Below are 22,154 nucleotides of genomic sequence, written 5' to 3'. Positions count from 1 at the left end.
CTTATGTGAAATTGCTGAGTATCAAGGAGTTGCGCAAAGCAAGAAAAACCCACAACGTAGCCATCCGTTCTTTATATACAAATACCATTTTTCTAGAAATACAAAAGGTAACATGCACACACAAAAACCTGCCTGCAATTTTAAGACATTTTCTCCAATTACATAAGCTGAAAACCAAATCCTTTGCACCCTTAGAGCAGAAAACTTAATCTCTTGTTTTTTTAGAGTCGTGGAGTCTCACATCTTTTCATTTCTATTCTGAGTTCTGCACAGGTAACAAAATTTCTGGAGTGATGCAGTCCACCGGCTTCTATTTTAAACTGCTGTGCTTTAATAGGAAAAAAAATCCAAATCCTAACCTGGATGGATGCAAAGAGATGCTTGAAAACTGCAGTGGTCAAAAGTGCTGAAGAATCAAACCGGGAATGAAAACTGAGGCAATTTTGAAAGTGTGACACAACCACAGATCTCTGCTAGAAAACTAATTCCTGGGAAGCTCCCCGTCTTTCGAAAGCCCGGGGCCCTTGGGACAAGCTGGGGGATAGAATTCAACTGGGTTCAAACCAGCTCATACCTGGATGGGAGGCACGTGAGCGTGCTTGGCAAGATAGGAAGTCAGTTGCACAGCGATCCCTTTTGCTATTCTAAATGGGAAGAATTTTTTTCTTTTGAACAACTTTCTGGGTCGTAAAATCAGCTAACGCCAGGTTTTCTTTTAATCTCCCTGGGCGAGCCCCTGCAGTAGTTTGGGAGGCAGCGGTCTTGTAACCGCGAGGGCCCTGGAGAGGCCGAAGACCGGGGTTTTAGCAGTGCCATCTGATCAGCCGCCCTGCCAAGTCCTTCCTGGCCCGGACCAGGCACGGGCTGGCTCAGCTGGGACGTTTCAGTGCATCGGTTCAGCTCTCTGGAGGAGCAGCCCCTCTCTCGCTCTCGGCCCCCTGCCTCAGAGAAAGGGGAAGGGGCCAAAGAGGCGCAAGGATAAAGGGGGGTCAACGGGGGGGGTCAACGGGGGGGTCCCCACCCCAGGCCACGCCAAGAGAGCACCCAAGGGAATGCCTCTCTCCCTGTCTTGCGCGCCTGGGCTGGGGACTAGTAGCCTACTCCTCCTACCCTGGAGGAGCCCTTGGCTGCATCCCACAGCCTGGACGTGGTTCAGGAGCGCCCTCCACCTCTCCCGCCGACGCCGCCTCGTCTGGGCTCCATCTTCACGTATCCAGGGCTTGATGTCTAAGAGGTGACAAACCTGGCCCGAAAATTGGCACTCTGGAGCACGTGGATGCCCCGAAGGACAAAGGCTGCCAGTGGAGTCTCCTGGGTGAGTGGGAAGGCACTCTGCCCATGTTCTGGGGCACTCCTGAGTGTACATCCCAGGTCAAGGCACTCAGGGAAACAGGACTCAGTCCTACCCAAGGCCAACAGGTAGAAAACGAAGGAAGTCTTTGGAGAGGGCCAGTTGGCCGCCGGTGTCTCTCTTGGGGGGGGTGGCTCTTCCTCCAGAATGTGCTTTGGGGAATTTTGGGCAAATCTAGGCAAAAGAGGCTGCCGAGGAGGCACCTTCCCACCCCACCAGCCTACCCGCAAAGCCATATTTACAGCAGTGACAAAACTGGCCACTCCTTGTGCGACTTTTCTGCCGCAACATGAAAAGAGTTACCTGCCCTCCCTAATCGTCTCACTGATAAAAACGACCCCCCTCTATTGCTTTTCTTCTAAAAACAAATTTAAAAAAGTAAATGCAACCGGACCAAATGAACTGTTTGGCCCAGACCGCAAGCCCCTCTCCCCGGGGCTCGCGGCCTTAAAGTGCTAGACAAACCCGGGTATCTTTGCCACCATCCCTGATTCCACAGACCGTGTCCATGACTCCCTTCTCTGTCGTCCCCCTTGTCCCTTCATTCGTGGTTGTCTGGACTCAGTTCGTCCAGCTCGGTGTACGGCTTGATCTCGCGATCCAACAAAGACGGGGTGCGTCGGAATGTGGCGGCGATGTCGTCAAAGGTGCGCCCGCGGGTCTCGGGCACCTTGAGGTACGTGAAGATGGCGAACACAAAGAGAAGGATGGCGAAGATGAGGAAGACGTAAGCCCCAATTGCCTCCTGCAAGAAGAAGGAGCAGAGTGAGGAGCTGCCCCGTAGCTCACAGCCCCCACGCAGTGCTTCTTCGGGGGGGGTGCGTCCGTGGCCTGAGCCCCTTCTTTCCACCCGCTGACCACGCCTGGTCCAATTTCTCACCCTTCCGATGCAGGAACTTGTTAAACCTGTGGTGCAAATCCGTTTAACCCAGTTGAAAGGACTGAAGAATTCTCCCCAAATCAAATGAAAAATTAGCCCCCCCTCCACGCCTCTCCCTCCTCTGCCTGTCAGGCTTCCAAAAGCGTCCAGCATGACTCCTGGCCCCCAAATGTTGCCCACCCCAGTTCTATGGGAAGGTGACTCAGCTGACGTGGTGGGCAGCAGCCGAACCGAACCTGCTCTGCTGGGCAGGTGGGGCAGGCATTGGCAGAACCATCCAGCGTTGGCAGCCTTAATGTATGTATAATTGGAGCCTTTGGCAAGAAGGGGTATGTAGGTTAGCAGTGCCCTGCACAACGCAACCAGGAATCTCGGCGCCATTTCAATGCTCACTCTGTTTCCTTAAGAGCACCCATTTGACATTATGGTTAGATTCAAAGGATTTTTCCAGCTTTTCTTTCTTTCTTTCTTTCTTTCTTTCTTTCAGCCTGTTGTGAAAACGAAGATCTCCAAGTTAGATGGAGAGCTTTTCCGGAGCTGCCCACTGGTGAATCTCGATCAGTGTTTTTCAACCTCGGCCACTTGAAGAGGTGTGGACTTCAACTCCCAGAATTCCCCAGCCAGCATGGCTGGCTGGGGAATTCTGGGGGTTGAAGTCCACACCTCTTCAAGTGGCCGAGGTTGAGAAATACTGGTCTAGAGACAGCACCTTGAGTTTACTCAGTTGAAGACCCGGCTGCTGCACGCATCCAGCCTGTTCACCTCAGTTCGTTTTTAACCTTGATTCGTTTTGTTCTGAATGCAGCCTGGGTGGGCGGACCAGAGTTCAGTGCACCGTGTGAACCCAGAACATGGGTTAATCGAATAACCAAATTCAGCATGTTGTAGCTATGCAACTGTCACTAGAACAGAACTATTATTGGACAGTTAAACAAAATTAAAAGGACAGTAACAATAATGTCCATTTGAAAGGATAAATATTGGATCCTGCCCCGGCATCTATCTCCAGGAAGAAAAATGTCCTTCTATCAATGCCAGAGGATCCCCCTCTGTGATTTCCAGGGTCTGAGGCCAATGGACCAGCTTATTTCTCCTGGACCTGCGTCAAAATAGATCAATGAGATCTGTCTTCGGTCAGCGTAGCCAGTGACCGAAAGCATGGCCTGCAACTTATGACACGTATGACCTTCTGCAGTCTGGAAGCTTTTTTTAATGTTCCTTTTCTGAATTCCATGTCTGGAATTTCACTCCACCCTGCAAGATACTCGGTTCTGCTTAGGGAATCCCCATTCCCAAAGTGGCATCTCTACCCCCTATAAGGGACAGCTGCCAAAAGACCAGCTCTCCTCTCCCTGAACGGAATTCACATATTCAATATATAAGAACCACCATCAAGTTTAAGGGTTGATTCCTGAGCCTTTTTTTCCCTCTTCCCTCCCCCTCCCTCTCTCCTTTCATGCTATGCCATTTAGAGGGTAAGCCCATGGCTAAAAGCTTCTTTACATTTCATTAACTGATTAACTTGGCTAAAGAGCGGGAGAAAGAAGTAAGTCACCCTCATCACCTGCATCGAGGTCCCAAACTCACCTGGATGGACGGGAAACTCATGCCAATGATGAAATTGCAAGTCCAGTTGGCAAAGCCGGCCATGGCCATCGCAGCTGGACGGGGCCCCTGGCTGAACAGTTCTGCCACAATGAACCACGGAATGGGGCCCGGCCCGATCTCGAAGAAGGCCACAAAGCCGAAAATGGCCACCATGCTGAGGTAGCCCATCGACGGCACACTTTTCTGTCAAGGGGAGGAAACGGGAGCTTCTGAGCGGATTTTCTGGCCGCCAAAGGCCAGACCCTTCCCTGCAGGGTGCATTTCTTCGCTTATCGTAGTGGAACCCCAGACTGGAACAGCTCAGATGACTTGGAAGGGATAATGGCTTATTCAGAGGCTGTCAAACCAGTTCCTCGCTAGCCCACCGAGCTAGAAGTACACTCTTATTTATGTATTTATTGACTGGTTAGATTTATATCCTGCCTTTAGCTTCAGGGGGTGCGCCTCATGCACCCTCCTCCCATTTTTTCCTGGAACAACAACCCTGCGAGGGAGGCTGGACAGAGAGAAGGCGACTGGCCCAAAGTCACCCAGGGAGCTCTGGCGGCCAAAGATGGATTCTCTCTGCTCCTAGTCCGACACCCTCGCCCCAATGGCTGCCGTCTTCACCACATATCTATATATTTGGGTGCAAACGTGAAACGTTTAGGCTCTCACGGCGAGAGGGGCCCTTTGGTGAACCACTGGGGAAGAGCGGATAGGCAGTTGTGGCCTTCTCTCTCTCTCAAAAGAAAACTGGATTGCCAGTTCAGAGTAAGGGAGGGTGGAACTCCCTGCCACAAGATGTGGCTGACAGGCATGGAAGCCATTTTCAGGTGAAACCCACCCTCTGAACCGGAGCCATCGGGAGGGGCACTCTTGGCCCAGCTACTCACCAGGAAGAGGAGCGAGAACATCATTAAGAGGGCGCAGACGCCCATCCCCAATAAGCCTACGAGGTGCAACGTCCGCCTTCCTGCCCGCTCGACCAGGAACACCTGGAGGAGGGCGGAAAAGTTAGAAAGCAAAAGAGGCTGAGAATAGTCAACAGGGGAAGGAGGCCGATGGTCATGGGAATCCTAACAGCGGTTTAATTTCTATAGCAACTTTCAGCACTTGACAATCGCGAAAGCTTGCAAACGACGGAAGGGAAGGATGGAGGGATCCAGACTCTCGTGTAGGGCCGATGTCTCCAACCTGTTGTCCTTCCTTCATCCCCAGCCCAAGGGCCTCGCCACCCTGCAACATTTCTGGAGGATCCTTGCAAGAGCCCTTCTCCTGCTGCGCCCACAAAGACTCCCAAGGGGGCATATTTGGACTCCCATTTTAAGCAGCCAGGCTCAGTTTAAACCACGATTCAAAATGCACATCCGGCGGGGCACGCTTGTCTCTGAGCTCAAAGATCATATCAGAATGAGGTGCTCAAATAAAAGGTCTACTTAAATGCACGTCTGAGTGAAAATTTAACAGTTCCTGCGTATGCATTTCATTTCAAAACGTAATGTTGGAACCCAGAATAGACTTAGAAAGGGAAGAGGAAGGACCGAGTGAGCTAAGAACGAGCGGGTCCGTGGCTGCAATGATTTCACAAGCCCTGGCTGAACTTTATGTCCTGTTCCGTTCAACAGCCCCTTTAGAAGAGGAGAAGGCCTAAGGCCAGGAGAACAACTTGGAAAAGGACACTTTACTGGATATGCTAAAGAAACTGGCTGATGTTTTAAAAATCAAAAGGGAAACACAAATGACAAACCAAGAGAGTGACCTGGATGATTTTTTTCTGATTGGGTTTACAAAAGGCTTGAAGAAGTTTGTGCGATGGGACAAAGAAGAATTGGAGAGAAATCAAATCCTACAACAATATTTGGATGAACTAAAGATTAAGACTGTTAGAAGTAGAAAGAAGGAATGTAAAGTTGGTTTATTTGATCAAGGTTAAAATAAGATATGTTGTTACAAAGCTGGCAACCCTTCATGAACTTTTTGCTGATGTCTGGACTGAAAAGTGGATGCCTTATGGATTTGTCTATAGATAAGAGAAGGGATGTGGGATGAAGAGTTATTTATTTGTAACCTTAGAGGGGGTGAAGAGTCTCTAAATTTGTTTATACTTGTTGTGATGAAGGTTGGAAGTCACTTCTCTATATATTTCTTTTCTCTTTCTTTATGATTTTCTCACTTTTCTTTCTTTCTTTCTTTCTTTCTTTCTTTCTTTCTTTCTTTCTTTCTTTCTTTCTTTCTTTTCTTCACTTTTTATTCTTTCTTCTGTTCTCTTCTCTTTCTTTAAGTTTAGTTGTATTAGTTTTTACTATTATAATAAAAAATCTCTCTCTCTCTCTCTCTCTGAATGAAGAGGAAAAGGTCCCCTCCTGAAGATTCAAAAGCCCCCTCTGTGAGATGCACAGGGTTTATCGGCTACACTAAAATGCCAACATCGGTACTCTGGGGTGTCCATTGGGAAAGTCAAAATAGTCAAGAGGGTATCTATGATCACGCAGTTCCAGTTGCGTCCCTTTTTAACATGCATTTGTACACGTGGCCCCGGCTTTTTCTTTTTCATTTCATGTCCAATCACCCCCTCCACACACACATCTTTTTACAGCAAATGGGAGCAACTGCCAGTTTGAAGGGTGGGAAACCAGCTGTTGAAGGCTATCACCTCCCAGCATCCCCTGCTGGAGCAATCAATGACGAGGGGTGCTGGGTGTTGAGGCTGGGCCTCATCTGCACCACCCCAGCTTCCCCCTTCCAATTCAAGAGGAGCCCCTTTGGAGAAGACAACGTGGGGTCAGGAGCTCTTACCGAAACGATGGTGAAGATGGTGTTGACCACGCCCGTCCCGATGGTCGCGTAAATGGGCTGCTCCAGGCCAGCTTTGGTCAAGATGTCAGTGGAGTAATAGAAGACCTAAACAGGAAGGGGAGAGGCTCTTCCTGGCCCTTGGGCTCCCCAGCCCCTGCCCCCTTTTGTCCTCCCTCCGGCAGCCCAACTCACCGCGTTGATGCCGGACAGCTGCTGGGAGAGCTGAAGGACCACCGCAATCAAGAGCGGCTGACGGTAGACGCGGGAGCGGAAGAGCTGGGCGATGGAGACCTTGTGTTCCATGTCCATGCGGCGTTTCTCCTCCTTCATCTCAGTCAGGGCGGCACTCACATCCTGGCAGCCGGTCAGCCGCTTGAGACCTGGGCAGGGCCCACGTGGGGTTAGCATGGGCAAAGCATGGGCTAATGAGGGTGGGGGGAGAGCAAGGGGAAATAGGAGACCCTGGAAGTGTGGGAAAAATGGGGTGGGGGAAGAGTGATGGCCAACGGTTGGGATGGCTGGAATGAGCGTCCCCAGCCTGGCTATTTCAGGGCACTAGGACTGTGATTCCCAGCATCCCTTGGGATGCTAGCTAGCTGAGGATTCTGGGAGGATGTTAGCTGAGGATTGTGGGAGTTGCAGCCTAAGTGCACCTGGAGGGTAATGGATTTGATGGACAGGATTCCATTGGTGGATCTCTAGACATGGTCAGCGGTGAAAAGGTGAGGGAAGGGAGGAATAGACCAGGAGAGCTACATCTGGCTGAGCAGAAGAAGCGGTCCCCCACAGGGTGGGCAGGTGAGAAGAAAAAAATAAGCCGTGGCTCAGAAGAGGGCTGGGGACACACCACCACGTCCCCCCTTTACTCAGGCGACTAAGTGTACCCAGTGTTGCATCTAAAGAAACCTGCATTCAATCCAGCTTAGCCAAGCAGAGGGGTGAAGAACAGAAAGGGGGTGGATGACAGAACTGAAGCTGAGCCAGAGACCCCTTGCTGGGGGGGCCAGGCCCACAGCAACAGCCGCCGACTCCGAGGGAGCGCAAGACGCAGCCGCTCACTTTCTCTGGCCTTGGACTCCTTGTTTCGAACGATGTACAGGTAGCGCGGGCTCTCCGGGCAGAAAGGGAACAGCAGGAGCTGGAGGATGGAGGGGACCACGGTGACGCCCAGCAAGAGGGGCCACAGGGTCTCTGTCCCCAGCAGGGTCTCCAGGCCACACACCTGTTGCAGGAGAAAGCCAGCAGCTTCGAGACTGGTTTTGACTCAGAGTGCACTGGAAGATGCAGCAATAGATATGGGTTCATCTCTATACCTCTCAGCCTTCCGATGTAGAGATTGCCCTGGCCAGGGGAGTCCAAAAAGTCAAGATGGGGGCTGCAATTGCAGCCGTCATCTTGACTTTTGGACCCTCCCCGCGTGGACATCCCTGCATGCTGGCTGGGAATGATGGGAGAGAAGTCTCATGACCCCTTAGAGCACACTAAGTGGGGAAGGAGTCCAGTGCCAAACCCCCAAAGTAACTGTAATTTACACTTCCCCAAAGACCTTCCAGAGAAGGAACACGTTGTAAGACTTCGATAAAAAGTGTTTCAGAACAAGCACACTTAATTTGAGTAGCTTGTGATCTGTTGCTAACTGTTTAGTCAGTAGGGGACCCGGTCGACTTTCCAAGCAAGTCCATTCTCAGTTTCATGGGCTGGAATTCACAGGACTTCACGGTTGCCCTGCTGACAGTTGGCCTCATGGATTTCAGTGGTGCTTCTCATAAGTAGCATAGTTTAAATGCTACCAGCAGCAGAAACTAAGCTTGCTTTCTAGATCCAGCTATGGTTCCTGCACGCCCCCTCCCCTTGCCAACGAATGGGCTCTGCTCCTGATTCACATGAAGAGGAGCCCCACATTTCCATTCTAAATCAAGGGAAGTCCAGGCCACCCCCCACATCGGCCCCTGACCCTTCTCTGACATGATCCTCGTCCATCCACACCCCCAAATCTATAACATGGGGGGCACACAGGATGCTTACCTGGGCAAAAAGTATTCCAATGACAATGGCCAGCTGATTCAGGGTACCCAAAGCCCCCCGAAGTTTGGTGGGGGAGATCTCCCCCACATACATGGGGACAAGTCCTGAGGCAAATCCTGGCACAGAAGGGGAAAAAAGGGGGGGGGAGATGAATGAGACAGCCAAGTTCACCCCCAGCCCCTGCTCAGAGGGGTTACCCACTGAAATGCCTCCTCCCGTAAAAACAATGCTGGAAGTCCATCACCTGCAGAGGCATGCAACTCCTGAACATGGAGGTTTAACAGAAAGGGAGCCTAGGACTCTCCAAAGAAAGGGCCGTCCTGGGTTAGCCCAGCTCCCCATCACCAGTCCTGCTCCTTTGACTTTAGGGCATCTTTGCCTGCCTTCTCGTGTTATAGGTAAGCGTGTTGGAAGGTTGGAAGGTTGGTCGGTTCGTTCATTCGTTCGTTCATTCATTCATTCAATGACTACATTGACACACCATCCCAGTCATGACTGATTCAGTGCAATTTACAAACCTCTGAATGGGATTAAGACAAAATGCAACACCAAGACGGTTGTGGCGAACCCTTAGCAGTGCCAGCTTCCTCCCACCTCGGAGCAGTCAAGAGATCTGGGAGTTACGTCCCCAATATATCTTCTCCCGTGGGCTCCCTTTCTCCACCGGCACCCAAGAGCCAGCAGAAGGAAAGCCAGCCTCCCTTGTCCTCCCCCCATGAAACGAGGGCCCCCCATACCTGAGAAAGCCCCAATCATGAACCGCCCAAAGATCATCATCTCGTAGGATTTCCCCAGCTTCGCCAGCCCCATCAGGCCTCCGCCAAGAAAGGCCAGGCTGTTGTTGATGATCATGGCTCTCTTCCTGGAAGGAGAGAGGAGACCAAGCTGCGTGGACAACGAGTCCCTTCTGGGGTGCCCCAGAGCCTCAAAGGTGCCAGTCGACACCCAGGGAGCCTTGCCGGCTTTTGGGGCTTGCTCAGCGAAGGAAGGACCTGTGGCTGCACAGAGGAACCTGGCTACCATTTCACAGCAATCTGACCAGACTGTGTTACGCCCTGTAGATTTACCTAGGATTAAGTCCAATTCAGGCCTGGAATATCAATCCACATTTCTCACTCAATTTGCAACAGCTGCAGAGCCGTAGGAAATATACGCATATCGTAAGAAAAAAAATTTCAGCTCTCAGCACGAACCTAAGCGCCAAATTGCAGACCTCAAACATGGTGCACAAATTGACTTTGATTTCACATCAAGCACAGCAAGGAATCCAATGTCTCCTTTCTTACAGAAACCTCTGGGTCTCCTTCCCCCAAGCCTCATTCCTGTACTGCAGGACAGGCAGACATTCAACTGGGTGCTACCGTTTGTTATTGACTAACAGGCTTCTCTGTCCAAAGCCATGGAACCTGGGTCATCTCTAGGAGTTGTCACCGATTTGCAATTTATAATGTTGTTTGTGAGGGAGGCATTACTAAACACCCGGAGAGCAATCAAATTAACTGTAATTAGTTTCTTTCATTACAAGTAAAATTAGATTTAATGAAGGCTCCATTCCCTCGGGGGAGCAACCCCATGCCAGACCACCGCTGTAACCCTGAAACACACCATCTGAATGTCCCTTGCACCAGTTTACGGAATGAGAACCCTGGCCTGGCCTTGCAGGGAGGCAGCACTGCCCGTCAAGGCTTCTCTCCAGTTGCAGCACACTCTGCCCATGCTCAGAGGAGGCACCCCTTCCTTGCTAGGAGTTCACCCCGGGAGGGCTCACCTGCCAAGCCATTCAGAGACCACGCCAACCATAAAGGAGGCGAGCATGCCGCCGAGGGAGAAGATGGAGACCGACAACGACCACAGGATGTTGAGGACCCCGGGGTCGATGGACGTAGCGTTCTCCACGCCTTGGCGGTGCATCCACGTCGCATTGTAATTCTGCTCAATGATCTGTGGAGGGGAAGGGGGTGAATGTGGCGAGCAAGATCAGTCAGGGATCAGCCTTCGCGATCGGAAAGGAAAGTGGTCTGGGCTGGAATTCAACCCCCCTCCAGAAACATGTGAATCTCACAGGCTGAGAGCTGGTGTGCCTCATGCCCAGGCCCATCCCTGGCTGCTGGCCATGGGGTTGGCAGGGCGGGTGCTCCTAAACATGGGGATTCAGGCAGGTTGGCAAAGACCACAACAGCTTGCTTGGCCCTCCTGTCAATGGTCAGACCAAAACCAGGTTTTACATGGAAGGTGCCAGCAAGACTTTTTCCTGTGAAATGCACTGAAAGGGGAAGAGGCTGTGTTGGTTGACTATTATTCAAATAAAACACCATCCTCAATTCCTGATTCAAATTAATATGACAGGCAATGGCTTGTTTGGTTTTTAAAAGCACCCGAAAAACATGGCGGGTAAGAACAGAATAGCAGCAATAAAAGCTTCCTGTTGCTTTCCTTTCCAGGAACAGCCAAAGAACTGAATTGTCTGATATTTCCTTCTCTTAGTCACACGTGTGGATTTGCACAGATCTGTGCAAGTGGTAGGTGTTCTCCATCTAAAGAGTTCACTTGGGGGAGGCAAGGTGGACACTGGATTAGCAACTCACACTTAAAATATTTTAGCTGGGGCTTTGCAAGTATGAAAAAAGTCCCACCCAGGAGCATCCGTAGGAGGGTAAAAAAAGTCAGGATGGTGGCTGCAACGGTGCCATAGAAACCCTGCCTGGTTTTTTCATGTGTAGGGCAAGGCTTTGATCACATGACCCCAGTGGCCATTTTGACTTTTTTGACCTAGCTCTGCGGAAAAGGCTCTAATGGCCGGAAAGGCAGAAGGAAAGAGAAGACGAGGATGACCAGCAGCAAGATGGAGGGACTCAGTTACAGTGGAGATGCGGCACCTTGGAAGACCTGAAGGACCAGGTTGGGGACCGGCTGTCATGGAGGAAATCTGTCTAGGTCAGTGTTGTTCAAACTTGGCGAGTTTAAGATGGGTGGACTTCAACTCCCAGAATTCCCCAGCCAGCATAGCTGGCTGGGGAATTCTGGGAGTTGAAGTCCACCCATCTTAAACTCGCCAAGTTTGAACAACACTGACCTAGGTGGTCAGTAGGGGTCGGCACTGACTTGATAACACATAATCAGTGTTATCACACCCCACCCCTTGCAGGCACCTCTGTTCCCACCCACTGCTAAAAAGCCAGGCCTATTCCCAGGCACAACTGAAGCATCTTCACGAGAGGCCTTTCGAAACTGACGGTGGTGCAGGTTGGAGGAACGGAGAGCTACGCGGACTCCCCGCTGGCCTCAGGACCAGCTCCTTCAGTACCTTTTGTGGTGCATTGATCACCCCGATGTTGTATCCGAACTGCAGGGACCCCAAGATGGCCGTGAAGACAGACAGGACTAAGACGGGGGTTATCCCGCTACCAGCGTCCTCCTCGCCGCCCTGAAAAACACAGTCCCAGGAAGCTCCTTCAGTTCACAGCAGAGTCACTCGGACCACGGAGAAAAGGTGACCGCTGGCGCACTGGGGGTGACCTGGCAAAACCCAAGCGCTTCCCTCCAATACATTTTTTCCCCTTAGAGCCTTTGCTCCGGTGCTGGGTGTCCTCAGAGCTGCGTGCACCGGTTGCTCCACCTCGTTCAGGCGATGCCTTGCCAAAGGAGGCTGAAGGGCAATGAGGGAACATGCAGCCACAGGCCCGTGATATACAGCACCTCCAGCAGCATTCCCGTGTACAGGGCAGGGCATGCTCCTGGGTGCAGAGAATGCCCTTGCTATTTTTCTCCCCGAAAACCCTCAATCCTCCCTCCCCATTTTGGGTGGTTTTGGAATTCAGCGCAGATAAAAAGTCTCCAGGGCCGAGACCAGAATTACAGTCCTGCATAAGAAGTCCAGAATTGCACCGGTTCGCCTGCTGCAATTACTTCTTTTCACTTTTTACTACACCCTGCCCACCCCCACCCCCGAGATGGACTCTTTTTTGAGCAGAAAGGAGCCGACCATCAAAACGAAGGAGGGAGGGGAGCGTTATCCATTTCCAGAACTTTGCTTTACTCCAGGAAGCAGCAAGAAGACAACTTATCTAGCCTTGCCCAACCCCAGCCAGGCTTAGAGCAGTGAGAAAGTCAATATTTGATTTTAGCACTCCATGAGCCACCACACTGCTGGCCTTCCGGCAGACACCAGCACGTCTGCACAGGGAGGAGAGAACGGAAGAAGACCCACAACCCCACAGATCCTTGCTTTGGGAGGGAAGTGAGAAGTGGCCTTGCACAGTCAGAAATGCAACACTCTTGAGAGGGAGCTATCAGACAACTCAGAGAAAGACCCCTTCCCCCATTTAAATCCTGGGGGAAAAGAGATGTTAGCGGGAACAGCTCCAGCCTGGCATCGATAGGGAACGCCCTCCCATAAAATCATGTACCAGACAGTGTGACCTAATGGTTAAACTGCACTGGGCGAGGGCTGGGGAGACCCACGGTCAAGTACACCCTCAGGCATGGAAGCGCTCTCTCAGCCCAGCCTACCTCACAAGGTTGTTGTTGGGAGAACGAAATGTATTTATTTTTTAGATTTACTGTATATAGGCTCAGGTACACGACTCTGGGCAGCTTACAGGATGCGCAGAACAAAAACAGAATACAATATAAAATTTATCAAAACCATATCGAAAAGCACAATCCACAGCTGAAGTGTAAAAACCACCACCAACATTCAACATAATAATAATAATAATAATAATAATAATAATAATAATAATAATAATAATAGTAGTAGTAGTAGTAGTAGTAGTAGTAGTAGTGGGGGGGGGGCAGAAGTGTCGGCCCCGGCAGGACTGAGGGGCTGCGGGTCGCTTCATCTGGGTTTCATTTTTCCTGCCCCGCCCCGTTTTGTGAGTCTGGTTCCAAATCCAGGGTGCTGAAAACGGGTCCTGAGGGCAGCTAGTTTGCACGACTAGGTAGCCCCCGGGTCACGGAGGCCCGGTTTACGGACCACCCATAGTTAAGAACGGAGCCTGTCGCAGCAACAGGCGAGTTAGTGGTTTTCCTCCTTCGGCTTCGGCAGACGAAGCGCGCGATCCCCCCGGAGAGGCTCCCTGCTATCCGGGGGAGGGTCCAAAGGAGCGCGTCGGAAGGGAGAACGAGGCGAGGGCGCCCTGCCGCCCCACTCCCCTTCGGCTCTTCCCCGGCGCCCACCGAGCCCCGAGGGCAGCCCGACCCGGGCCCAGCTCGGCTCCTCCCCGCGCCCGCCAAGCCGCCTGCTGCCCCCGAGCTGGCACCGCTGGCGCGCAAGTGCCTCCCCCGCAGCAGCAGCAGCAGCAGCAGCAGCAGCAGCAGCGCCCGGAGGGCCCTCCGCCGAAAGGGGAAGGGGCGGGCAGGGGGAGCAGAAGCGGAGGCACCTACCCGCCTTCTCCCCAGCACCATCTTCAGCAGCGGCCGGCGGGGAAAAGCCCTCCTGCCAGGACTCCCGCTGGCAGCTGAAGCGTTTTCGAGTGACGCAGGCGGCAGCCCGCCCTTCCCGCGCCCCTCCGGGCCCGACGTTTTTCCAAGGAACGGCGGAATCCGCAGGGAGGAGCCCCGGCCAGGAAAGCGGCGCCGCGAGCCGCGAGCAAGAGCGACGCGTTCGCAAAACCGCCTTGGACCCTCCCGCAGAAGTTCTGCCCCCTGCTCGGCAGGTTTTCACTTCTCTCCTTGCCACGCGATGCTGGGCGAGAAGCGCGGCCGTCCTGCGCTGCACGCGTTGCTTGTTTTCGTTTCATTTTCACGTATTTACTTATTATTTACTTACTTACTTATTTATTTATTTTTACTGTAATTGGAGACGTAAGCCCCTTGGAGCCGGCTCCCAACGGAAGCCGTCTGAGCAAAGCAAACAAGTATTTTAAATAAATGTATTGATTATACATTTTCTGCTGCCAGAGTCTCTGGCTGGTTTGGGGCTTTTTGCCTGAAGCTGAAAATTCAACAAAATGCAACCTTTGCCTGGGGACAGAAGCTCCCCTGTTGCATTTCTGCCTGCCGTTACGCTCCTCGGAGCCGCTTAAGACGGGGAGAGTTTAAAGACCGGCGGAGACCCCACAGACGGAGCGCTGGGTCAGTGCCCGCCCGGGGGGGGGGATTCTTGCAATGGAGAGAGGAGGCCGGTAGCGTCCGCGGTTGCAGAGGCTAAAGCCGGTGGCCGCGGCTTTCCTTCCCTCGCGCCGCCCGCCCGCCGAAAGGGTTACGGGATCGTCCTCGCCGCGTCCACGCGCAGGAAGGCGTGTGTATGTGGGGAAGGGCGGACAGCCTCGGAGTCGGTTTTCCAAACGCAGCCCTCCCACGTCTTGGGGGACAGCAGGCACCGAAGTCCATATTAGGGGATGGAGCTGAAAGGCAGCAGACTCAGAAATGTAAACAGAGAAAGAGGTCAATAGGAGCAGGCAGCCAGTTTCCTTGTGCTGCGGGACAGGAAGGGAGGGCAGGCAGTTGGGGGGTGTCACCCTTTATGGCCCCCGTGGGGAAGGAGAGGAGCTGATCTGAAACCCAGGCGAAGCCTCAGAAGCCTCTGGGAGCGCAGGGAAGCAAGGCCCACGGGTGTCTGAGTGTGTGCAGAGTGCCTTCCAATGAGGGCTTGCAACCTGGCAAGGCGGAGGGGGCGGGTATGGAGGGTTTGGATGTAAGCCAAGGGTGAATCCCAGCTCCTCTTCACACCAGAGATTATGGCCCTGAAGGGGCTGGCAGGGAGATTCTCTAAGCAATCTTTGCTTGCTGGGAAAAACTCTTTCTCGGCAACAATGTCTGTTTCTAGCCCTCCCCAAAATGTCTGTTCCCAGGCATCGTTGATGTTGCTTTCCTGGCCACAAAGATAATGCCCTCAGACGGGAAACGTCCACTGCAATTCACGAAAACTTCTCCCTTTGAATAAAACCGGTGTGCCGGAAAATGTGCTACCAGACTCCTGTTTTCTTTGCTACCGTCAACTCACAGGGCTCTCCTCCTTTAATGTCCACAAATGGAAGAGGGGGAGCGTTTCCTCCCTGCAGTATGGCTTTGGGGTAGAGATTTCCTGAGAACGCAACCCAGCCTCTGCTGAATAAAGCTGGCCCTTCTCAAGACACCGGTGTTCCTCCAGAGATCGCGGTGGAAGAGAGAAAGAGCTTGGCGGAAATCCCTTGTCTACGTGCGCGCCAACTCATGTGCAGGTCAAATGCAAACCCGTGGCACTTCCCTTCAGCCCCTCCCCAACGCATAACCGTTTTTCCAGACAGTTGCGTATCCACAATCCCAGTCATAAAAATTATGAGAGATAACGTTATCAGGCTCAAACTTTTAAATTTGAAAAAGAGCGCCCTGAAGAATCATAAGAAACTCCAGAAACATCTTGGAGGATCAAGGAAAAAGAAAAAACACAGGTGAAAAAACACCCTGGACCAGTTCAGAGAGACTCCCCCCACACCCCAAAGAGTAACCCAAAGGACACTGCCTCTAGACATGGAGGTTCCACTTCACTGGCACAACCAACAGCCACTAATGATCCTCTCGCATTGTAGGTACCGAAGCTGGTGAGTCAGGAATCTCTGACTCTCATGCCAGAAAAGAGAGATGGCAGAAATGCTCAAGGCCAAGGCTGCTGCTTCAAAGAGGTGGGAAGAAGAGGGCTGGGACTCAAAACTTGCCCAGGAACGTCTCTAGCATAGAAGCCACAATTCCAGGGAATAGTTAAATGGAAAAGCGGGACCAATGCATGTAATTCTTGGCGGTAAACTTGCCAAACCAAGTTCCTTGTATCTGCTTGGAATGCGGAACGAGAGAACTTCTCCTCCAACGCTCCTGGAGGACAGACCGCACTGATTAAGCAACAGCCGGAGATGCCTGGAAGCTCTCAGCTGTAGAGCAACTCACCGAGACTTTTCTCTGGAATCAGTCTCTAACCAGCAGATAAACCAGCAGAACTGGCCACAAGCAGCAGCTCAGTTCTTCTCTTGGCTCAACCCCCCTAGAGCAGTGTTTCTCAACCTTGGCCACTTTAAGATGTGTGGACTTCAACTCCCAGAATTCCCCAGCCAGCCATGCTGGCTGGGGAATTCTGGGAGTTGAAGTCCACACATCTTAAAGTGGCCAAGGTTGAGAAACACTGGCCTAGAGTCCTCCAGTGCTGAACACCCCCCACAACCCCTGACAAGTTCAATAAGAACCCTGACAGATTTATTCCTTTCCCTACTCTGTGTGAATTCAACATCTCCCTCTACCCTGAGGCTTTCCCCACAATTCTACACTGTGTAGATCATTGGCCTGACGCCTAGGACAACTCTAGCAATTTGGTGGCACACCAGAGATCTGCATGTGAGGATCCTGTCAAAGGGGTGACTCCACGGCAGGAAATCTGCTTGCCTCTGACAGGGTGGGCAAGAATACTTCAGTGATCTGCACTTACTGGTTCTCAGCATCGGCTGGAATGCAAGGGCTTACTTCAGGGGTGGCTGCAGGGGAGGGTCAACATCTGCAAGGTAGCTAGTGCAGCAACACAAGGGAAGTCCTGCCCCTTTTCTATCTTGAACCCACGTCCTAGGAAGCTCCATCTTTTGCCCGGGAAAACTGCTAGGGTGTACTTGGTCTATGTTTTGATTGTGGAGAACCTGGGCATTTTGCGTGTGAGTCCCTGCAACTGTATTTAGCCTCCCCATTGTAGTTTGCAATAGTCCTAAGGATAGACTGGCTTTAGAAAGGAAGGAGCGAAGACTTCGATCCCCCATCAGTGTTGTGTCTATCGCATTCCTGGAGCTCAGGTTCCCCAAAATTCCTCAGGCCTGAGATGCAAACGTGGGTTCTAATATATAGGAATCAGGGAGCTGTTTTGCACGTTCCCCTTCCTAATTCTCTGCACTAAATCTGCTGATCTAAATTTTGTGAGTCTGCTTGGAATGTGGAGTGGAGAGGGAGTTTAATTCAGTGTTTTTCAAACTTAGCAACTTGAAGATGCGTGGACTTCAGCTCCCAGAATTCCCCAGCCAGCATGTCCACACATCTTCAAGTTGCCAAGTTTGAAAAACACTAGTTTAATTGCTGTACCTTCTTTTAACCAAGCCAAACCACTAGGTATTATTGCTTCTCATGGCAATTACTTCAATGTGCTAGGAAGAAGTGTCACAAATGCAACTGGGTCGAGTTCCAGTTTGACTCTTGCTGACTTCATGGAAAAAAGTCTGCAGTGTTATGGAAATAATTTGCTATTGCTTTTTCCCAGTTCTTAAAAAAACTTTGCAGTCTTACCCACAATTTTCAGATTTCCTGGTGGTCTCCCATCCAAGGGCTAGCCTCAATCAACCAAGTCCTAAACACCACAGAGCCCTGATTTGATCAAAGAAACCCAGAACAAAGACCTCATCAGAAGAATTCGGAGTGTGTATTTAAAAATTGGATATTTGGACCGCAAGTCATTTAGGGATATAAAACCTTGAACTGGGCAGTGAATGAAGCCCTCAGGGCTGGTTCACCCCACATGCTAATCCCTAAACCCAGGCTAAGAGAAGCACAATGGCTGTGTGTTCACATCACATGCGATGCCAAGACAAATGAAACCCCTATGAGCCTCATTCAGACAACCTGCTAAAACAATGTTTGGCTCTCACATGCTGAACCCCCCCCCCGGTTTATTTTCCAAGCCCAGAAAAGTGGGAGGACTATCATTCTAATGGAAGCAGCCATCATTTCTCATGGGAATCAAAGCTGTTTCCATTTCAGTACTGTATCAGGCTGGTTAGGAAAAAAAGCACTCTGAGCATGCTCAGAGGGACCCGGCTTTTTGTTGCTAATGTTTTATTTCCTCATTAGGCAATGCCTTACGTTGCCTTGGCCGCCTAAAGTCCCTCCCAAGGCAGTGTTCCTAAGCATGCACAGGCAGAGGGTCACTCCAGCACCGATTAAAACTTTCAAAAGTATTCAAAGTATGTTTGTTTCTTCTCAATCGCAATGACAGAGACGCACACAACTTCCAGGGTGCTGAAAACCACTCTTGATCCTCTCTCAAGATCACTCAAGGACACGGCAGGATGTGTGTGTGGGTGTGCGTTTGTGTGTGTAGGCACAACTGAGCTAGTTGTGGGCGGGTGCATTTGTGTCTCTGACATGCTCAGATAAACACCCCGCCGTCACCACCGAGAAGAAATACGACTCCTTTACACCATAACTGGAGCTCCCGTCAATCTCCAGTTCCTCCCAAGAAAATAATCTCAGTAGACCTCTGGAGAAGCACCATTTGGTCTCCGCGAGCAGGATGGAGGACAGCTGTATCGCTCGTGGCGGCAAAAAAGTCAGGCGCCCAGGAGCACCGTTTCCAATGACCAGTTTACTCAAAAGCAGCGGCTGTGGTGGGCTGCTGATCCTGCCTCTTAATAAAATGGCTTCGTTGGAGAAGGGGCTACCAGGCTCCTGGTCTTTTAAACCAGAAGGGGGATGTCTTCCAAGTCAGCTCTAATTTCAGCTGCCCACCCTCAAGGGGTGGCGGGTGGGGAAGGAGGCAGCAAGGCCATGTGGGCTGGACCACGAGAAGCAGGTGATGCTCAAGAGCATATTCTGGCAGGGGAGCTGACCCCTCTCGCAGAGTGGGGGTCACCCCCTTGCACCATCCATCTCCCTCCCTTGGCTGGCTGTCCTGAGCCCCCCAACAAAGAGGTGCCAGTGTGTTGCGTAATCGGTTGCATAATCAGACCCCCCCCCCGTGAACTAGGAGGCGGGAGGTGGGGCGTACGGCTCCCTTGACAACCTCAAGCCCATGTTGGGCGCAGGGCTGCTCTGCTGAGCCTGGGGCGTGGGGGAGTTGCCGAGCTTTGAAAGGGCAGCGCCCATTTGCCCGAGGCATCACAGGGTCGCCCTGGAGTGAGGCTAGTGCCCTGGAGGAACTCAGCAGCAGTTCGTAAACCATGGTCTATGGCTCAGGGCAGGGTAGGATCCCCACCAGCTGTGGCTTGGTTAGCAAACCCAGTTAAAAAGAGCAGGGTTTGAGGTATTGAGTGAGCCTCGCCACCGGGCCTTGCAAAGTCATAGGAGCAAGTCTGGCAGGTAAAACCTAGTCACTGTGGTCTATGAAGCATGGCTTATGGCTTACAAGATGGTTAGACCAGCCAATGATAGTTTATCCACAAATCCTGGAAGGCTAAGAAGGCAGTTTTGGGCAGGAACACTAGCTTGCTTGCAACCATGTCTGTCTGTCTGTCCATCCGACTATCAATGGGTCTATCTACATGTCTGTCTGTCCATCTGTTTGGCTAACCATCCTTCCTTCCCACAGTCAAGTTGAGCTGTGAGACACGGTCCTAACATGCTTGCCGATTACAGAAAGCATTTCCCACATCAAGGACCTGTCAGAGAAGGTGGGAAGTTGTAACAATAATTTTAAAAGCCCCTGAGCATTAACAGGGTGCCTCTCCCCCCACACCACACCCCAGCATGGTAACCGCAGATTTCCTGACATGTCTTCAAAGGAGGTTTTGAAACCTGAAGGGCCCAATTTTAGCAAATGATTTCAATCCAAAAGAAATAAAAGGTCTTAGAAGGTGACATGGGTTATAAACAGATCCCGCACGTGGCAAAGCACTAGGGATCACATGGGGGAAGCTGCACCAGTAACAATGCAATGCACTTTTACATGGGTGTGAGCTCAGTGAGGGGGAAGAGAGTTTTTGGCAAGTCTCGTAACAGAGCATCAAGCCCACATGGATTTCGCCAGGGGTGATGCACCAAGCACACAACGGCGGTCCATGAAAAAGCTGCGCCATTCTCAACACACCGATGGCTGCTTCCATGCAGGATACACTTTTCACACTCATGGATGAGCCTTTTCTGGGACACCAAATCTATGGCTTATGAAAAATAAAATAGAAATGCCAGTTCACCGCTCAGGGTGGTACAAAGGTTGCGCCGAAGCAGACCTGCCAAGAGCATGAAATGCTTCAAAGGGAAGCACGGCTAAAGACTGTGAAATGCGTGGGTCTGACCCCACATGTTCAGATCTACAGAGGCTGTCTTCTGCACAGCACAGTCAGTTTGCTGAATCCCTATCCTCTGAGATCAGGGATAATTTTTCTCTTTCCCAGAGTTTTCCTGAGGGCCTTGGGCAAGTCTCCCTCTGAGCCCCAGTTTTGCTATCTGTAAAATGGGCGGCCTTTCAGCCACCCACATGGGGCTACTCGTGCATCCACAATCAACGTTACCCCTTTTGCGTGGGAGTTCATAGGTGCCACTAAATACCTTCCTATGAAATACCCACTATAAAGTCATATCTTAACAGCTAAAGAATTATGGAGACAGCTCTTTGAACAGTGCGATAGGGCAGGGAAGACTAATAAGCCAACATTTTGTGAATGGAGCCAATACATTAAATCACATTTTCTCAACCTTAGCAACTTTAAGATGTGTGGACTTCAACACATGAAGTCCGCGCATCTTAAAGTTGCTGAGGTTGAGAAACCCTGGATTAGATAAATCAGGATTGGCTTCCACACCTACGTGCAGTTAATTTGCAGGTACCAGCGAGCAGTTCTGCAACATATTTCAGATTTTTTTAAAAGATGGAGGGACAGAAAAAGAAGGCTCAGGTGAGCCTCTGGTGGGCAGGGAACAGCCCCTTCTGTGGCATGCCAGGCTAGTTCTCATCACCAGCCCTCATCCTGCCCGGCGTGGCCCAGCGGGATGATTTGCCCACCACGTACAAAGTCCTCAGACAGCTGCAGTTTCATCCGTGGAGCGACCTCAGCCAAATGCGACACATTCAATCCATAAACGGAGGAAACGGTTTGGCGCGCCAACCGACTTGTGGACCCAAGATGTCAGCCTCAGTTTTCTCGCTCAACCCGCGAAAAGAAAGTAAAACCTGCACAGCAGTGGGGTTCACCCAAGCCAACCCACCTAGGTTTAAACATGGTTGGGTTGCCAGTCACCCTGGGAGGCAGCGACTGGGTTTCTTGGCCTGGCACTTTGCACTTGTGGGGAGCCCAACAGTTATCTGTTGTTAGCATAATGTGGGTTTTCTATTGTTATGGGAACCAGTAAGATCGTCATCTCAGGACTGTCGGTGGCACCCAACTGCATGGGGCGAGTCTCAGTCTCAGAGGCGCATTTCTGTAAGGAAATGCCCCTTTGCACATCACCAGCGGGGCACGACCAACAAGGCCCATCCCAACCATCCATAAATGGATAAAAAGGTCCTCTTTAGCAGATGCAAGCATTGTTCCTGAATTCCATGAGGTCTAGAAACATTCCATTTCAGGTTTCTTGACCTTGGTATCAGATACTTTACAAGAGATCCAGATTCGACTCCTCCCTCCACCACCAACCCAGGCTGGGTTCTCACAACCTGCCAAACTCTAAATCTGGGACAATAACATCCAGTGTCGGCCAATAAACTTCAGATGGCATCATCAGGAACTTGGAGTACTATGAAACACACCATGCCCCTTCTCTAGCCAAATCTGTCTCTGCTAAACTTTTAAAATATTTGGTTAACGCAAGTAGAATCGGTCAGAAGGAAAAAGACAAGGGTCAAGTAAGGATCGG

At 51.3% G+C, this 22,154-nt stretch overlaps 1 protein-coding gene across 3 annotated transcripts in view; it reads right to left on the bottom strand.

Annotated features, from left to right (window-relative positions):
* Positions 1-63: 63 nt before the first annotated feature.
* Positions 64-22,154, bottom strand: part of SLC2A4 (solute carrier family 2 member 4) — a 35,727-nt gene continuing 13,636 nt past the window's right edge. For 2 of the 3 annotated variants that reach the window (XM_088142100.1, XM_088142098.1), the window contains exons 2-11: positions 11,947-12,066; positions 10,411-10,583; positions 9,380-9,504; positions 8,643-8,758; positions 7,677-7,839; positions 6,810-6,997; positions 6,618-6,722; positions 4,715-4,816; positions 3,819-4,022; positions 64-2,096 (exon numbers count right to left, since the gene is read on the bottom strand). In XM_088142100.1, coding sequence (XP_087998226.1) covers positions 1,893-2,096; positions 3,819-4,022; positions 4,715-4,816; positions 6,618-6,722; positions 6,810-6,997; positions 7,677-7,839; positions 8,643-8,758; positions 9,380-9,504; positions 10,411-10,553 — 1,350 coding nt within the window. In that variant the 5' untranslated portion in view covers positions 10,554-10,583; positions 11,947-12,066 and the 3' untranslated portion in view covers positions 64-1,892. Of the gene's footprint in view, positions 2,097-3,818; positions 4,023-4,714; positions 4,817-6,617; positions 6,723-6,809; positions 6,998-7,676; positions 7,840-8,642; positions 8,759-9,379; positions 9,505-10,410; positions 10,584-11,946; positions 12,067-14,027; positions 14,525-22,154 lie in introns of those variants that run through there. The other variant, XM_088142099.1, reaches the window with a different exon arrangement.

This window comes from Python bivittatus, unplaced genomic scaffold (assembly GCF_059951505.1).
Source record: "Python bivittatus isolate LINGU-HERP-01145 unplaced genomic scaffold, Pbiv_v1 ctg000370_np1212, whole genome shotgun sequence".
NCBI classification, from domain to species: Eukaryota; Metazoa; Chordata; class Lepidosauria; order Squamata; family Pythonidae; genus Python; species Python bivittatus.
This window is presented reverse-complemented; position numbering and strand designations above follow the sequence as displayed.